The sequence below is a fragment of the Ursus americanus genome, chromosome 23, assembly GCF_024610735.1.
Source record: "Ursus americanus isolate L20-20 chromosome 23, mUrsAme1.1.p, whole genome shotgun sequence".
In the NCBI taxonomy this organism is placed as follows: domain Eukaryota; kingdom Metazoa; phylum Chordata; class Mammalia; order Carnivora; family Ursidae; genus Ursus; species Ursus americanus.
In genome coordinates, this window is record NC_142149.1 from 6,233,001 (window position 1) to 6,250,214 (window position 17,214).

Sequence of the window (17,214 nt, forward strand, 5' to 3'; positions counted from 1 at the left end):
CCTTCCTTCGACGGGTGGAGACATCGGGAGCCGCAGAGCTGGGGATCCAGTGAGGACAGACCGCGTACTGTCCCCAGACTGCGCCTCATGGGGCGGAGCACTGGGGTCACCACGCGCTTTTGGAGCGAGGGCAGGGCCTCGCGTGGGTCACCCCTGTGAGCTCGGGAGCAGGGTGTTTAGGACCCAGTGGCAACCCGGGGGCGGCTCCCTGGGCAGCGGGAGATCCTTCCCTCCTCCCTCCCGGGGTGAGCGGCTCAGATGTCCGAGTAGCGGCGGCTCTGGCGCTCCGCAACCTCCGTGTGCGGCAGCGGGGGCTGGCGGCCCCGGCCCCTGCTCGGCTCCCTCCTGCAACCCCATGCCTCAGCCCTAACCCCGCTGCCCTCCCCCGCGGGGGGCATTTCCCCGCGCCCCTTGCCCACCCCGCCCAAGTCAGGCGCCATGAACGACCAATACCACCGGGCGGCCCGGGACGGCTACCTGGAGCTCCTCAAAGAGGCCACCAGGAAGGAACTGAACGCCCCCGATGAGGATGGCATGACTCCCACCCTCTGGGCTGCCTACCATGGCAACCTGGAATCGCTGCGTCTCATCGTGAGCCGAGGGTGAGTACCCACCCTGTTCCTGCTTAAGCCCCCCAGTGGAGGGGGAAGAGAGTGTTTAGGCCCCTCCAGTCCCCTGAGACACACTCCCTAAGACTCCAAGGTATCTTCCCCCTCTCTCCTCTGACCTGCCCTCTTCTCTACCCGACTGATCCTAAGATGGGACCCTGGAGCCTGGCAGTTGTGGGAGGGGGACACAACTTGAGGCATGTGACATTGTGACCTGGATGTGGGGCTAGGAGGGGAGGGACTGGGTTTGGGGGTCCATGATTATGGGAGGGGCTGCAGAGTGAGGGGAAGGTGGGAGAGGTCTCCTGGGTGGGTGGTGCCTGGAAGCGAGAGTGGGGAGGGAAGAGAAGGGGCACAGGCGGTGGGAGGAGAGGCTCCTTAGTGCCCACTCCCCAGCTTGTGGTCCAAGGGGCTCTCTCAGCCAGTGCTGCACCTCTCCTCAGGCTGGGGCTCTCCCAGCTCTCTCCCAGCTCATTCTTAGGATTTATGGGCACTGTTCACAGCACCAAATGTCAGTGGGTGCAGCCACCTCATTAACTCCCTCTGTGCCCCTCCCCCAGAACAGGCTCCCTCTCCCTCCTTTAGGAGTTGTCTGGGGGGAGGAGTGGGCCTAGGGTCCAGGTGTAGAGCCAGGGAAGGGGTTTGAAGGTAGCAATGAAGGAATTCAGGGTCCAGGGCCACTGATGTGGGCTCCCGGGGCCGAATGACACTGGACAACTTCGCCAGTCTCCACAGTTTTATACAGAGAGATCACCTGGGTGAACTGGACACCTAGGCAGCCTGGACAGGGAAAAGGAGTGGAAGACATGCCCCAGGAAGACATGCCCCTGGAAGGTTCATAGGAACATCTTAGGCCCTGGGAAATCACAGTGGAGGGAAAAGGGCCCAGCTGGCCCTGGTGCCAATGCTGGCCTGTGGCCTGAACATGTGGTGGGTGGGGAACCCCCCTTGCCCCCCCCCCCAAGTTGCTCCTCAGGCCAGCAAAAGGTGGGAGCACCCCCTAAGACCAGGCTGCCGAGCCATGTTTTGAGAAGCCAAGCCTGGCCCCTTCCCACACCAAGAGAGCACACAGTGATCCTGCCATCCCACCCCCCACCAGAGAGGTCCATGGGAGGAGGGGAAAAGAGTGCCTTCCTGGTGCGCCAAATCCCCCAACTCCTACAGAGAGCAAGGGTTGGTGCTGGATGGGGTGTGGGCCAGATGCCAAGCAGCTCCTTGCCACATTGTCAGGCGGGACTTGGCGACCAGTAAGGGAAGTGAGGACGTGGTTGTGGGGGGAGCTGTTGAGACAAGGGGGTGATTCTTCCTCCAGCGCTGCGGGGTGGCCTCGTGGCCTCATTAGTGTGAGTCAGAGGTGCTGAGCCAGGCCCCTGCGGGAGGGGAGAGCTTGGAGGAGCCAGGCGGAGCATGCCCAAGAGGGCACAGTCTGGTGCAGAGGGTGTGGGAGGGTGCCGGGGAAGTCCCCTGGGCCGGCCTAAGTCAGCCTGCCTGACAAGGCTCCCAAAGATGGGGCAGCTCCGGGAAGGGAGAGCCGCTGGACCCAGGTTGCCGACTTGCCTCCTCCTCCCCTTTGGTCCTGGCTGCCCCCACGCTCCCCTCCCAGCCCAGGCCAAGACCCGACACCTGCTCTCACACGCAGCCTTGCCAGGCCTGGCCCTGCTCCCTGCAGACACGGCCGTGCCCGCCGATACGCGGGCACACACCCTCACACACACACTCACCCCGGGCTCAGGCTCCGCACCCACCACCCTCTCGTGCCCTCTTTTAGGGTCACCCCCGCACCCTCAGCCACATTCACCACCACGCCGGCCAAGAGACCCAGACTCGGCCCTGGCCCACCGCCTCCCTGGGCCAGCTCCCCGCTGGGCCCCATGAATAATTCACTCCTTTCTCTCAGGGCATCAAATATTTATCCCCTGAGATTCCCAGCCCTCCGTTCTCTTGGGGAAGGCCCCGCCCTGGCCCCGCCTCTTCTGCCGCCCCACCCCCTGCAGGCCTGGGGCCGTTTCCGCCTTCGCTCCAGGGCCGTCTGGCGTCTCCTGGAGTCGGAGGAGGCGTCTCAGGCCCTCGGGTCCCGCTGGTGTGCCCGTGGCGGCAGCTCAGCCAGGCCGGGAGCTCCCCGCGCCTGCAGCCGGTGCCGTCCGCCCGCCTGAAGCTGTGTTGGCTCATCACCCCTCCTTGCGTGTCCTCCCTGCAGGGGCGACCCAGACAAGTGTGACATCTGGGGCAACACGCCCCTGCACCTGGCCGCTTCCAATGGCCACCTGCACTGCCTCTCCTTCCTGGTGTCCTTCGGGGCCAACATCTGGTGCCTGGACAACGACTACCACACGCCGCTGGACATGGCCGCCATGAAGGGCCACATGGAGTGCGTGCGCTACCTGGACTCCATCGCGGCCAAGCAGAGCAGCCTCAACCCCAAGCTGGTGGGCAAGCTGAAGGACAAGGCCTTCCGCGAGGCGGAGCGGCGCATCCGCGAGTGCGCCAAGATGCAGCGCAAGCACCACGAGCGCATGGAGCGGCGCTACCGCCGCGAGCTGGCCGAGCGCTCGGACGTGCTCAGCTTCTCCAGCCTCACGTCCAGCACCCTGAGCCGCCGGCTGCAGCACCTGGCGCTGGCCAGCCCCCTGCCCTACTCGCAGGCCACGCTGCACGGCACGGCCAGGGGCAAGGCCAAGATCCAGCGGAAGCTGGAGCGGCGCAAGCAGGGCGGCGACGGCACCTTCAAGATCTCCGAGGACGGCCGCAAGAGCGTGCGCTCGCTCTCAGGGCTGCAGCTGGGCAGCGACGTGATGTTCGTGCGCCAGGGCACCTACGCCAACCCCAAGGAGTGGGGCCGCTCCCCGCTCCGGGACATGTTCCTCTCCGACGAGGACAGCGTCTCCCGTGCCACGCTGGCGGCCGAGCCGGCCCACTCGGAGGTCAGCACCGACTCAGGCCACGACTCCCTGTTCACCCGCCCCGGCCTGGGCACCATGGTGTTCCGCAGGAACTACTTGAGCAGCGGGCTGCACGGGCTGGGCCGCGAGGACGCGGTGCTGGACGGCGGGGGCGCCCCGCGAGGCCGGCTGCAGAGCTCCCCCAGCCTGGACGACGACAGCCTGGGCAGTGCCAACAGCCTCCAGGACCGCAGCTGCGGGGAGGAGCTGCCCTGGGACGAGCTGGACTTGGGCCTGGATGAGGACCTGGAGCCCGAGACGAGCCCGCTGGAGACCTTCCTGGCCTCCCTGCACATGGAGGACTTCACATCCCTCCTGCGGCAGGAGAAGATTGACCTGGAGGCGCTGATGCTGTGCTCCGACCTTGACCTCCGCAGCATCAGCGTCCCTCTGGGGCCCCGCAAGAAGATTCTGGGGGCCGTGAGGAGGAGGAGGCAGGCGCTGGAGCGCCCGCCGGCCCTGGAGGACACTGAGTTGTGAGTGCCTCGAGCCTTGGGGGTGGGGGGTGGGTGGGAAGATAGGGGCCTGGAAGGCCTTAGGGGGCGGCAGGGGAGGATCTACCTCTTAAGGATGTGTAGGGGGTAATACCGAATTTCGTAAAATCTAAGTCCCCATAAATGACAAGAGGTCCCACTTAATTTGTTTATCCCCAATTCTGAAAAAGAAGCTGCCAATTTAAGGACAGGAGGCCTTCTTATCACAGCTAATGTAAAATGCACCTTGATTTTGGAGCTATCAAAATGCCCCCAAATGGGTGTCTTAGTGTGGATGTCAGAGTAGTCACAGAGTAGTCACAGCCAGGACGTTCTGAGCCCTTCCATCCACTGGGTGCTGGAGATGCCCCTGCACCTGTCCTCTTACTGAGTCCTCCCCAGCTCCCATGTGCGGGGCTATATGATCCCCATTTTCCAGGAGAGCAAGTGGAGGCTCAGAGGGTTCCAGCAGCTCCCCCCAAGGTCCTGCTGCTGCTTGGTGCAGAGCCTGGACTGGATCCCTGGTCTGTGTGGTCCTAGAGCCTGGTGATTCCCATGGGAGGCGAGTTGTCACGTTCAGAAGCAGTCGGGGGAGCTCAAGTCTGCTATCACACTGGTGGCCTGGCCCTGCCCCGACCCCTTTCTCATGGCATCCCACAAGCCCAGCAAATGCTGCCACCTCGTTTTGGTGTTTATAGCCTGAACCCTGCATGGCTGGGCAGTGGTGGGGGTGGGGAGGCAATCTGGTTTAGAGTTCAGGGGATGGGAGGACACCCCCTGGCCAGTGTCCCCATCCCTGATCATTAGCCTGTCAGGGTTAGTTGTCCAAAAGGCTGGTCTTGGTTTAAAATGATGTCTTGAAGGCCTTTGCCTGAAATCTGTTTTTGTGTCTTTCCTACAGATAACAGGAGGCTCCTCTCCCCAGACCAAAATGAATTGCAAGTTGCCACAACCCACTGTGGGGCCATGAGGTCCTCACAGTCGCCAGCCCTGAAGCCTCCCCGCCCCTCCCCAGGAGCAAAGACCATGTGGGTCATCTCCTTTGAAAGCCTGTCCATACTCCGCAGCAGAGATGTAGCCTGGAGGTACCAGCGAGGGGTCCCAGAGCCCTTGAGCCACCCCATCTGAATGGCCCCAAGGACTTGTGGATTTGTGGGAGGCCAGCCCCAGAGGAAGGGCAGGGGACCCTTGGGGCCTCAGGGAATAGATGACAGGCTCATTAGAGCTGAATGGGAGTGTGAGGGGCGGGCATGGCCGGTCCCAGGGGTCATTGTCTCTCCCCACCCCTCCTCCGAGGGTCCTGGTGTTATGTTCAGGCTGGAGACTTGCTCACTTCCTACATTTTTGTGAAGGGAAGAGTTTGGGCTGCCTCCCCTCCCCCCATACACCCTAGAGAGGAGGTTCCTGGCTAGACTCTTCAGCCAAATGCCCTGACTTTAGTCCCCACACCTGTCCCAAGCATAGCCAGCCCCCTTCTCCTTCACCTACTGGCCATGCTGGGGAGTTCGAGTGCCAGGCTGGGGTGGGCAGTGGGGGTGACTGGCACCCTTACCAGGTGCACCCTTGTGGTGGGGACCAGCCTGACTCTGCCCTCCTCACGCTGCCCTCCTCCACCCTGCCTCCACCCTGGTCCCTCCAGGGACCCCAGAGGGTCAGGGCGATAGACGCAAGGTGCTAGAGCAACGAGCCGCAGTATTACGGCCCCCAGGCCCCGTGGGCATGCTCTGGGCTGGAGAACAGGCAGCCGCCAACTGCCTCAGCATCTCCCAGGCCGGAGACTGGCAGAGACTGGGCATGGCTGGGGGTCTAGCCTCTTGTGGGCCAGTTGTGCGATATGGACAGTGGAAGGGCCCAAGGATGTGGCTAATCTGAGCTGCCGACTGTCCCCGGGTCTGCAGGGCGCTGTGCGTGTGTGTCTGTGCTGAGGGCCGGTTGGTGGACCTGCCTGTGGGTGTGGGGGTGGTGAGGCAGCCGCGTGGTTCTGCACGGGTAGTCTGTGAGCGAGAGCTCAGCGCGTCCCTGCTCTGTGACAGTGGTGAGACCAGAGGAAAGGCCAGCCCAAGGGGTCCTCAGACATGGGTCCTGAGGAAGGTGTTCTTGGTTTTTCCATCAGACTGAGGTTGCGGCTGTGGGTGAGGTGCTCGGGACGCCCTCACCTGTGTGTGCACACACCCCCCACCTGTGCCCTCTGTGCTCTGTCAGCAGCTTACCCCCGTCCCTGACCCTCAGCTTGGGAAGCGGCTCCCACTGGGAGCACTGCCACAGCCCCCATGTCTTTCTTGGGACCCTTCGGCTGGGTCAGAAAATGCCACAGGCCTCCCTCTGGTGCATCCGTGTCTGTGCCCAGAGCGGAGGAGGTGGTTCCTGTTCCCACGCGGCGGGCTTGCCGCCTGCCACTGCCACCCTGAGCCCACCCCAGCCCTTTTCCCTGTTCTCTGGGCCTGGGCCTGGGGCCACCCCCAAGTGCCGACTTGACTTTCTCAGGGCCCCAGGTGCTGCCCTTTGTCTTCTGTCCCCTGTCGGTGTCCTGCCTCAGCTTCCTCCCGGTTCTCCCAGTGCCGGCATGGGGCAGGCTCTGGGATTCCCGCTGCCCTACAAAGTACCCCTCCCGCAGGCTCATTATAACTTTTGTAGAGAATGTTCTGTATCATTGTCACGCCTGTGTCTCATTCTTTAATCACTTGGGGGTGGGAGAGGGAGAAGGTCTTTTTGTACCTAAGAGGACTTGGTCCTCATGGGCCCCTTGGAGGGGGTTGAGGGATGGATGGTTGGGCCTGCCCCCTCATATGTCCCTGCAGGGCCTTCCCTCATCCCTGGGCCTTCACCCTGCTTTCTCTGGGCCCAGAATTTGGGGCCGATGGGGAGGGAGTGTTCAGAAGAACCAGGACAGGAGAGCCAGAAGCTGAGTGAGGAGGATGGTCTGGGCTCCAGCCTGTTCCCAGGTCCTGCAGCTGCTGAGGGCAGGAGGACACTTCCTCCCTTGCCACCGGGGCCTGCCTGGCCTTCTCCAGACCTGGGCAGACGCTGTACCCAAGGAGGCTGCCACCCACCTCCCAGGCCCCATCAGCCCTCGTCTTAAGGCCCCCGCCCACGCTGGGAGGCCACCAGTGTGGTCCCCATTTCCCTCACCACCCCAGGCAGCTCTTGGGGCAGCCCTGTTTAGAACCCTCCTTTCTCCCCGGGAGGTAAGGCTTCTCTTTAAGTTGGAGGACAATGGCCTCTGTTTACTCCATCAAGTCTGGGAAAGGGTCCCCTGAGTCATTTTATTTCATTCCCTAAGGATGTTGGGTCAAGTGCTTCTGCCAAAGGGAGTTCAAGACAGCTCCCTCCCTCCAGCATCACTCAGAAAGGTCCAGAGGATGTCCCAGCGGGAAGGTTGCTTAGCAACCCTCTGGGGTTCTAGGTCATCTCCCTCCACTTTACAGATGGGAAAACTGAGTCCTACCGAGGGAAAGATCCAGACCCAGAGCACCGGCCTCCTAACTGCTGGTACACTTTCCTCACCCCCAGGCTGCGGAGGGGGCGGGATTCTGTCCTCAGATGCTCCACGGGGCTGTCCACCCTGCGACCCCTACTGGCCACCCTGGTCACTGCACCTACCTCCGGAAAGACCCTCCAGTCCCGGGGCCACCCTTCCAGGGGAAGGACAGGAGGGTGAGGACCGAATAACAAGACAGCGGATGGGAGCTTCAGCGTAGAGGCAGAGACTAATCGGAAGCCCTAGGGGCTGGGGTCTCCAGGGGTCAGTGTGGCCGGAGGGCGGAAGCCTGGGGCATGGGAGCAGGAGCAGTTGAGGGGACTTCAAACACAGTGAAGGGAAGAATTTTACATGGTAGGGATTCAGCCTTCTCGACCCATTTCCCTTGAAACTGAGATCGAGGTTAGGGCAGTTCTAAAGGTTTAGAGTGATCAGTGGCTCTTTGCTTTTAGGGATTAGAATCTGGTGATAACACGGACACTTCCTCTGGAAAAATGCACAGCAGACACACACACTCATATGCAATTCTGCTCCTCATTCCGGGCAGCTCCTGGAGCTCTGAGGGGTCCAGGGACCCCACGTTAGGAAGCCTTAGTTCGACTGCTCTGAAGTTACATCACAAATGGGATTACTACTCTGATGGAGATGGGGGTGTCAGAATGAATCAGATGTGACGCGGCCTCATTTTACAGATGAGGTAACAGGCCCAGAGGGCAAGGGGCTGGCAGGAGATAACAGAGCAGCCAAATGGGCAAAGTGACACTCGGTCTTCTGATGCCTCCCAGGGTGCTAGCTGCCTCCTGTCCCTATGTCGACCAGTCCCAGACAGCATGACAGCCCTGTGCTCCCAGGGCATGGCTGTGTCACCCTCTCTGAGATAAGCCTGGGTCGTACGCGAAGTGGCAGGACTCGGGAGACAGCCGGCCAGATCCAGGCCGCAAAGCTGGCTCTGGCCCTTTCCAGCTGTGTGGCCTCGGGTAAGTTACCCAGCCTCTCTGAGTCTGTTTCCTCAAATAAAATAGGTGATTATAACTCTTTATAATAAGAGTGTCAACCCCGTGGATCAGCAGGAGGTGAAACCATCATGGAATGAGAGTGCACGCTAAGGCGCTTCGCCGACTGCCTGACACTCAGCACACATCAGTTAGTACTGATCATGGTTGTTGGTGGCCTCGGGCCCATGAGGTACTCACCGCATTTGTGGCCCCGCCCACCCAATAGGTGAATCCTAGGTGCTTCCAGGGAGCAGTTCTGCTTTTCTGACCCCCATACATCAACCCCACCAATCATACTAGCTCCTGGATAGGGCACTGAAGGCATCCTCATCCCGCCAGCTGGGGGCATTGGTGATTCAGCCGCCGGCTAAGGAATGGTCAGCTAGCCAAGGGGGCCACCATCTAGTAGGAGGGCTCCCGGGGAATCCTGGGGTACCCAAAGGGCTGGGCATCTTTCCTGGAGGCCCACTGGCCTGGCCCCATTATGCTACTATCTGAACATTAGAGTTTATCGAAAACTTTCCTCTAGTCCTGCGGGGTAAGTAGGTGAGGAGTTTTAGCCCCACTCCATAGATGAAGAGATGGACCATCAGAGAGACTTCGTGACATTCCTTAGGTCCCAGTAAATTAAGGAAAGTTCAGGCTCCCTGACCTGGGTCCCTTCGGCCACCCTGTTCCCAGAGGGAAGCTTTCACGTTTTTACTATTAATGTTGACAGCTTAATAAGGTGTCAGCACTGTATACATTTAATCCTCACACTAAAGCCATAACCCTGTAAAACAAGAGCTATATTATGATTATTATCCCTGTTTCATGGGTGGGAAAACAGAGGGCCAGAGCAATGGTGCCTATCGCCCAAGGTCACAGAGCTGCCAGGCGGACAAAGCAGGCCTCAAAGACAAGTTTCCGTGGTGTTGAAGCCTGCGTGCCTTAGCATGGCGTATTGCCTTCCCAGGCACTTGTACCCCTTGGTGGGGGTTGTCTTTGTCTTGGGTCCCCTTGACCTGGGCACGCCTGGTCCTGGGCAGATGCCAGACTCAGCCCGGCATGGGGGGGCATGCTGGCAACTTCAGTGACCCATGCACCTGGGCTGATCCACCTGCCTGGAGGCGCTGGGCCGAGAGAGGACAGTTTGTGGGGCCAATGGGCAGGATACTGGGGGGCTGTTTGGGAGGGTAAAAGCCAGCCGAGACAGGGGAGCAAGCCTGCTCCCCCATTTCGTCGTGACCAGAGAGTCTGCCTGTCTCCCTGTCTCTTGGTGTCTCTGCCCTGTCTCTCCCTGTAACGCTGGGGCTCCTGCTCAGTCTTTCCTCCCCTCTCCCCGCTTTCCGTTGCCTCGTCTCTCTCCAGGCTCCCTTGCTGTTGGTCACGTAATAAGCAATAAATATTTGGTAACTGCTCCCAGTTCCTGACACAGAGTTCCTGAGTTCGTGGAAGTTCCTGGGTGATGGGAGCATCTTTTGTTCAAACGAGGCGACTCTGGGTGGGCTCCCGGACAGCTTCCGGCTGGGGCCTGGTCACCACGGCTAGAAGTTTGGAGCTCTCAGCGCCCCCCCCCATCCTTTGGGGAGGGGAGAGAGGCTGGACATTGGGTTAATGATCGATCATGCCTTTGTAACGAAGCCTCCACGAGCACCCCTACTCTGCGGGGTTCAGAGAGCGTCTGAGTTGATGGGCGCACACATGTTCTGAGAGGGCAGGGTCCCCTGACTCCACAGGGACGGATGCTCCTGCGCTCGGGACCCTTCTGGACCCCGTGTATCCCTCATCTGGCTGTTTATACGGATCCTTCATAATATGTTTACAATAAACCAGTAAATGTAAGTAAAGTGCTTTTCTCAGCTCTGTGAGCTGTTCCAGCAAACTATTGAGGCTGAGGCAGCGGGTTCAGGGAACCTCCAAATTTTAGCCAAGTTGCACAGAAGTGCAGGTAGCCTGGGGACCCGGGACGTCAGCAGTGAGGGTGCGTGTGTGGGACTGAGCCCCGGGATCTGTGGAGTCTGAGACCCCGTTGTCAGCTTCAGAACTGAATGAAATTACAGGACAGTTGGCGTCCAGAGCTGGAGAATTGATTGTTGGTGTGGGAAGAACCCCCGTCTGGTGTCAGAAGTGTTGTGAGGAGAGGAACGGTTTTCCTCTAGCGTCTTTCTCTCAATCTGTCTTCCCAGGAGTTCAGGCTCCCTGTCCCTGTCCCCACCTCGGTGTGGTTCCTGTCTTGGGTTGAACCAGAACCCTGTAGCCCCTCCTCTCCTCACCCCACACCTGCAGGGTTACTGTGTGAGACCCAGCAGGCATGCAGCACCGGTCTCTGACCCAGGTCTCACCTCCCCAGGTCTCACCTCCCACCAATAGTCCCCGTAACAGCACGTGGTGTGGCCCAAGCGTTTCCCGCGTGTTTCTCGCATGGTCTCGGGCACCATTGTTATTCCTGGTTTTCAAATGAGGAAACCAAGGCACAGAGGTGTTAGTAAAATGTGCCCAAGCTCACACTGCTGGAGGTGGTGGAGCTAGGGCTCAGACCCGGGCAGGCTGGCTCCCAGCTGTGGGCATGTCTCGTCATGATGGTGAGCATTTATTGAGCACCTGCTGTATGTCAGCACTTTACATCTGTGATTTCTGTGCATTCACATGACAGCCTCATTTAATAATTATGGGGGGGTCAATGAACCCATTTGTCAGAGATGAAAACCGAGACTTGAGAGCACTAGGTTGTTGCTTGGGTCACACAGCCTGTAAGAGCACACACAGGGCCTGACTCCTTGTCTGTCTGACTCTGGACCAGCTGCTCCCCGGGTTTCTATAGCTGAATGACTAAGTCTGATGGGGCTTGGAGCCTGAGGTGGGGAAACTTCTGGCAAGTCCATTCAGAGCCACCCATCTGGTCTTTGGAGAAAGGCCCTCGGGGCATGCCAGTGTGGTGAGCCCTGGAAATCCTTTAAGGCTATGAATCCCAGTTTTACCCTCTCTCACTCTGGCTTCTTTATTCCATGGGCTCAGGGGGGTCTGCGTGGGTAAGACTTCTGTGGGACCCTCTCCTCGCTCTGCGTATACACACCCTCGGAAGTTGCTCCACAGGACCCTGAAGAGTAGTCGGTGGGAGCCTGTGGGTGGGGGAAGGGGCTTTCCCTGGGAGGAGAGCGAGTGGGGGGAACAGCAGCTGCCAGGCGAGTCTGGGCCCTGACCCCCACCGTCTCTGCCCCTGGGGGCTTTCCCTTTCCCACAGAGTCACAGCACACAGCACCCTCACAGCATTGTCTCCAAGTGGCAAGGTCAGGAAGGCATTCTTGACCAGCCCCATTTTACAGGGGGGGAAACTGAGGTTCAGGAGGACAAATGACCTGCTAGGAAGGGCCTAAACCAGGGTGTCGATTCTGGTGCATTTGCGCTGCTGCTCGCAGCCAGCTGCCTTCTCAGAGCATAAATCCAGCACTTTGCACACACCGGGCACAGCAAAGCCTTGGGAACAGTATCACTGCCTCACAGGGAAGGAAACCGGGACTCAGGTGGGTTAGGTCACTTCTCCAAGGGGCTGACGACACAAGTGTCCGTGCTGTGGGATTCAAACCCCAAACTCTGGCTCTTTCTACCCCATTCGCTGAGCCACCTCCCCAGGTTCTCTCCGGCACAAGGGCGGCTCAGGGGCTCCCCAGGTCAGAATAGGGGCTCGGCTGGCAGGACTTGGGGAGTGGGATGGGGGACAGGCAGGACTTGCTGCCTCCCCTTCCTCCTCCGTTCCTGTTTACCCCCTTCCTGCTCTGCTTCCGGATCTACTGCTGACCGCTCTCCGTTGTATGTGCCTGTGTGTGCCTGTGTGTGTGTGTGTGTGTGTGTGTGTGTGTGTGTGTGTGTGTGTGTAATGTGGGTGACGGCGCTGATGTGGTCTCTGCAAGCATGGGGTGAGTGTCGTGGGCCCGGAGCTCTCTTGGAAGGTTGGGTTTATTTGTGAGCTGAGCGTGCTGTGGTCTCCGTGGTCTTGCTCATTTATCTTTGCTTCAGGGCCTCCAAGTTTCCCAGAAGAAGGGCGTGTGCATGCGTGTGCATGTGTACGCATGTGTGTGCATGTGTGGACACACACACAGGGCTCCACAATTTTGTCTACAGTCTATTTTTAGACTCCTTCTATTATTTTTAGGGCCCCAGCTCCTTTGACTGGAAGGTTGAGGCTCCAGCCCCCCACGCCACCTCTCCTCGCCCCATCCCTTGCCCTGAATTGGGGGTTCCCATACTGCTTTCTCCAAACTCTCTGGGTGACTGGTTTGTTGCGGGTCAGAACCCCGGGGGATGGGCAGTAGGGGGAGAAGGACCAATGACCCAGAAGGATGGGGATCGGGTAGAGGCAAATCTACCTTTTTGGGCAGCCTGTTTACCAAGGCCCCGGGGTGGGCATCTTCCCCTTGGCCGGCATGGCTAATTGGGGTGCACAGCTCTGCCGCCTGCCGGGAAGGCTAATTTGCCTTTCCAAGCCTCTGAGTTTCCATCTGCGAGTGGAGATAATTAAACCCTACATAGTAGGCCAGTTGGGGGATAAACTATATTAGGCGCTTAGCTCAGGTCTTGACACCCAGTAGGTGGAGGACTAGCCCAGGGGCCTGGTAGGCAGGAGTCTGGAGATGGGGAGGGCTCAGCGGGTATCAGCCAGGTCTGGGCATCCCTGAGCTGGAGGCCCCGAGAACCGACATGTTGGGTTGTCCCCAGCTCCCCTTTCCGTGGTCCCTGCACTTCCTGCACCGTGTTCAGTATTTGCAGAGCAGAAGAGGGAGGAGGCATCATGCCCCTGAACCCCAGCCCTCCTCTGTGCGCAGGAACCATTTATTAGTATCATTATTGATACCGATATACGTTAGATTTAAATCATATCAATATTCAGCATAACGATAATGTACGTAAAGCAGGACAAGGAGTAGCTTAGTGACGAGCGCTTGTCCTATGGTGGCCCGTTGATGCTCATAGTACAGAAATGACCTTATTGCTTTCTCCAGCACCCCAGTAAGCTAGGTAGTATCACCCTCATCCACGCCAAGTCACCTTGTCAGAAACCTGAGGCTCAGAGAGGTCAAGCAACTCACCTAAGGTCACACAGCAAGAATGGGACCGTGAGGTATGTCTGAGTCCAGAGCCCCGCTGTATACACTGTTCTCGGTTGCCTCCACACCATGCAAGAATTGTGGCCCTCACTCCCCTTCCAGCCCTGGTACTGGCCCTGCCAGGTCCAACACACACCTTTCAGGCTAATCTACACCCCAGAGTCACTCACACACACTGGACTGTGGTATTGAACTGATGCAGGAGGAGGGACCAAGTGACCCTCGGAAAACCTCACTGGTCAGGAGTCTGGGTTGCTAACAGCTCCAGCCTTGGCTTTTCAAGAACCTAGTTTGCTCTATAATTTGTAAAGGTGGCGTGGGCCTCAGTGTCCTTTCCTGTCAGGTGGGGATGGGCTGACAGCCTGGGAGCCCCAGCACCTTCCCCACCAGCTAAGGCTGGCCCCCTTTCCCTTACCTGTCTCACTCCCTGACCTGCCCCTCTGGGCCATCACCAACCTGGCTTCGTCCCTGCAGAGCGGCTGGCGGCCTAGAAGGTGGGAGGCACACAGCAGGTGGCTGTGGCGGGCCAGGGCTAGGGTCCTTGGAGGTGAGGCGGACGCTGAGACGTCCTGTCGATGTGGTCCTGCCCGGCCAGAGCCAGGGGAGCTTGGGGTGCCCGTCCCACTCTCAGCTGATCAAGATCTGAGCCACAGCCCAGCCACTTCTCCACCGAGTGCTCGGCCCCACCCCTGTGAATAATGCCGCTTGCCTCCTGGAGCAGGCCTTCGCGGGGCTTTGATGATTTGGGGGGTAGCATGAATGGGTAGAAGACAAGGAAGGCTTACGGACCTGGCCACCCAGGTGTGGAGCCTAGAAATGGTTACAATGCTGGTGGGATTTACCTTTCTAATGTACCCCATGTCTCCCAGCCTCCCAGTACCAGCCTTCCAGGTCTCCAAACGTATGCCTGACTCTCATGATCCCCCTCCAGGGCCTGGGGCTGGGGCAAGGCTCCTTCCCACCCCACCCCAACCACAATGATAATTAACCCCAATGAACCCCAGCAAATAAAGACGTGGATTGCAGAAAGGAAGAATCATCGCTGCCCCAGGGTAGGGAACTCCAGAGGTCCCAGGAAGGCTAAACCCAGCATCATCTAGCACCAGCCCTTCACACACAGACCCCATTTGTGCCTGAGTAGGTCCACGGGCACCCCATCTGTTGGGGCCTGGGAGGAGAGCTCACCCCTCTCAAGTTTGGACCAGTATCTTTTTCTTCATCTAATGTTTTTTTTTAAAAAAAAACTTTATCTCCTCCTTCCATGCTCCTGACCCTGTTTTTCTAATCTTTCCATTCCTCCACCTATTCATTTATTCAACCAATGTTTACTGAGGACCTACTATGTGCCACACACTGTGTGAGGCCCCAGGGAATGGGTGTTGTCCAAAGAGCAGGAAGGACCCGTGTCCCCACCAAGCCCCGTCCCCTCTCCTTCAGGCAGCCTGGTTTGACTCACACGGGTCTGTCCATCAGCCGGTAAACAAGGCGCTGTGCTGGGCATGACGGGTGTGTGAGTGTGTGGCAGGTGGCAGGTTGGAAATTATGCAGGAAGCTCAGGGAAGCATAAGGAAGGTGTGTGGGGGATCCGTGCCCTCGGGAAGCCCAGCGTGCATCGGCAGTGGGCAGAGACTGCTACTTATATGACCCTCTCTCCCCGGGCACAGGGACGCAGTGACCCCAAGTCTGCCTGTGGTGAGACTGCACGCCCCAATTCCAGTGGGACGCGGATGGAAGGGACGCAGTACCACCTCCAGACCTGGAGCTAAAACCTTCTTTTCATGTTTTCTCTTCCACTTCCACCCCCTAGACATCATTATGGCCCGTGTTGGAGGCAGAGGCATCACCCGATGGAAGGAGCCTGAACCCCCAAGTCACCACTTGGAGCAGGGCCAGCTGGCCCATGTTAGACTGTGATGTGAGCAAGAAATAAATCTGTGCTATATTTACTGCTGAGATGTTTGGGGCTGTTTGTTACAACGGCTACTGCTACTTACCTGGGCTAATGGAGGCGGATGACACAGACCTGGGAACATGCAGAATCCTACGATTAGGTCACAGGGCACGAGAGGGATCACTGACAGGCAGGGAATGACAACCGGTGTCTAACGCTAGCTCCTAGATGAGGTCAGAGCAAGGCACAGACACTGTGAGTGGGAGCGCCCGGCAAACAGTAGGTGCTCAATAAATCTGGTGGCATGAGTGAAATATATGGGAACGTCGGGAAGGTTTTGTAGGGGTGGCTGAAGTTACCAGCACCCCGGAGGATGGGTGGGGTTTAGATGGGGCGTGGGGGTAGAAACAATTACCCCAGGAATGAAGACAGAGGTGAGAAGGAGCAACAGCATCCCAGGCTTTTGGGGGTCAGTGAGCAGCCACTCTGGCCAGAAGCAGAAGAGTAGTCAAAGATGGAGCTAGAACTTGGAGGCCCTCAAAGGCCACGCTGAGCAATTTAGACCTCAGGCTATGGGTCAGCGGTCTCCAAAGGGGGGTGTGCACAACTATTGGGGTACAGGAAAATATTAAAAAGCCCATTGATATTTATCTCAGTCTTTTAATGGCCTGTGTTTCATATATATGAAACTCCTAAGCTCAGAGAGGTTGAGTAACTTACCCAAAGCCACACGGCTAGTAAGCATGTCTGACTCCAAAGCTGTGCTCTTCCCATTTGCTGAGTCTTATGCAGAAAGGTGAGAGATTGGATGGGGGCAGAGGGAGGTCTAGGGGGAGGCTGGCTGGGAGGAGTAGACAGGCCCCAGCCCTGGCTGTCTCTGCCTTGGTAGCAGGACAGCAGCCCACTGTGGGCAGAGGTCAAGGAGCCTGCCCAGGCCTGCTCACTGGGCCCCTGGGGCCTGTTATGAGAAGCCACGCAGGGAGCCTCCAAGCTGCGGACCCGGCTGGCCCATCACCCAGAGCTTTTCCTCACAATTCACTCTCACTCCCGGGAGCAGGATCCTGGGAGCCGGGAGAGGCAGAACGCTGGGCTGGGAGGTCAGGATGGGCTGACAGAGGGGATTGGGGAAGAGTCCGGCAGATCAGGTCCTTCTCCCACCCCCCACACGCTCAGCTGCCAAACCCCATGGCCACGGGAACGGAGCTCCAGCCCCAACCTGCTTTCCCACATTTCACTCTTGCTGGATTTATGGGTGACATCTGCTTTTTACCTCTTAACATCCTGTTTTTACCTCTTAAACAAGCAAGCAAGCAAGCAAGCAAGCAAGCAAGAAAACAAACAAAACTCTTACCAGTTAGAAAAATAAAGCAAACGTTTTAATTAAAATGGAATATACACACGGAAAAATGTACCCATAATAGCAGTATAGCATGATGAATTTTTATAAAGGGTAATAAATACCCAGATCGAGAAACAAAACATTTACTAGACCCCAGAAACCCTTATGTGTCCCCTTGTGGTCACTACCCCCATCAGTAACAGCCGTCTTAAGCCTGATTGTGAATTTTATATGAATGGAATCAAATGGAATCTGGGCTCTGTTGTGTCTGGTTTAGTTCAACATTAGGTTTGGGCTGTTTAATACACCCCGGCATGCATATTCCACATTTTATTTCTCATCGTACTGTTGGGGGATAATGGAGATGTCCCCAGGGTTTGCCTATTTTGAGTACCGTGGCTATGAAT

At 58.2% G+C, this 17,214-nt stretch overlaps 1 protein-coding gene across 3 annotated transcripts; it reads left to right on the forward strand.

The window, feature by feature from the left end:
* The first annotated feature begins 298 nt into the window (after positions 1 to 298).
* USH1G (USH1 protein network component sans) lies at positions 299 to 15,490 on the forward strand. 3 transcript variants are annotated; one of them, XR_015721244.1, is made up of 4 exons: positions 299 to 602; positions 2,806 to 4,023; positions 4,922 to 5,105; positions 15,385 to 15,490. XR_015721244.1 is itself a non-coding variant. In XM_087854124.1 (3 exons), exons 1-3 carry the CDS (start codon positions 439 to 441, stop codon positions 4,923 to 4,925), a joined length of 1,386 nt encoding a protein of 461 aa, XP_087710250.1. In that variant the 5' UTR covers positions 299 to 438; the 3' UTR covers positions 4,926 to 6,667. The 3 variants fall into 3 exon arrangements, 2 of the variants coding, with proteins under 2 accessions (XP_087710250.1, XP_045670471.2); XM_087854124.1 differs by lacking the exon at positions 15,385 to 15,490 and having other exon boundaries at positions 4,922 to 6,667; XM_045814515.2 differs by lacking the exons at positions 4,922 to 5,105; positions 15,385 to 15,490 and having other exon boundaries at positions 2,806 to 4,027.
* The last annotated feature ends 1,724 nt before the right edge of the window (positions 15,491 to 17,214 follow it).

Coding starts and splice junctions, on each gene's coding strand:
- USH1G (XM_087854124.1), top strand. CDS start 439: ATGAACGACCAATACCACCGGGCGGCCCGGGACGGCTACCTGGAGCTC. Junction 603..2,805: donor CGTCTCATCGTGAGCCGAGG/GTGAGTACCCAC, acceptor TCCTCCCTGCAG/GGGCGACCCAGACAAGTGTG.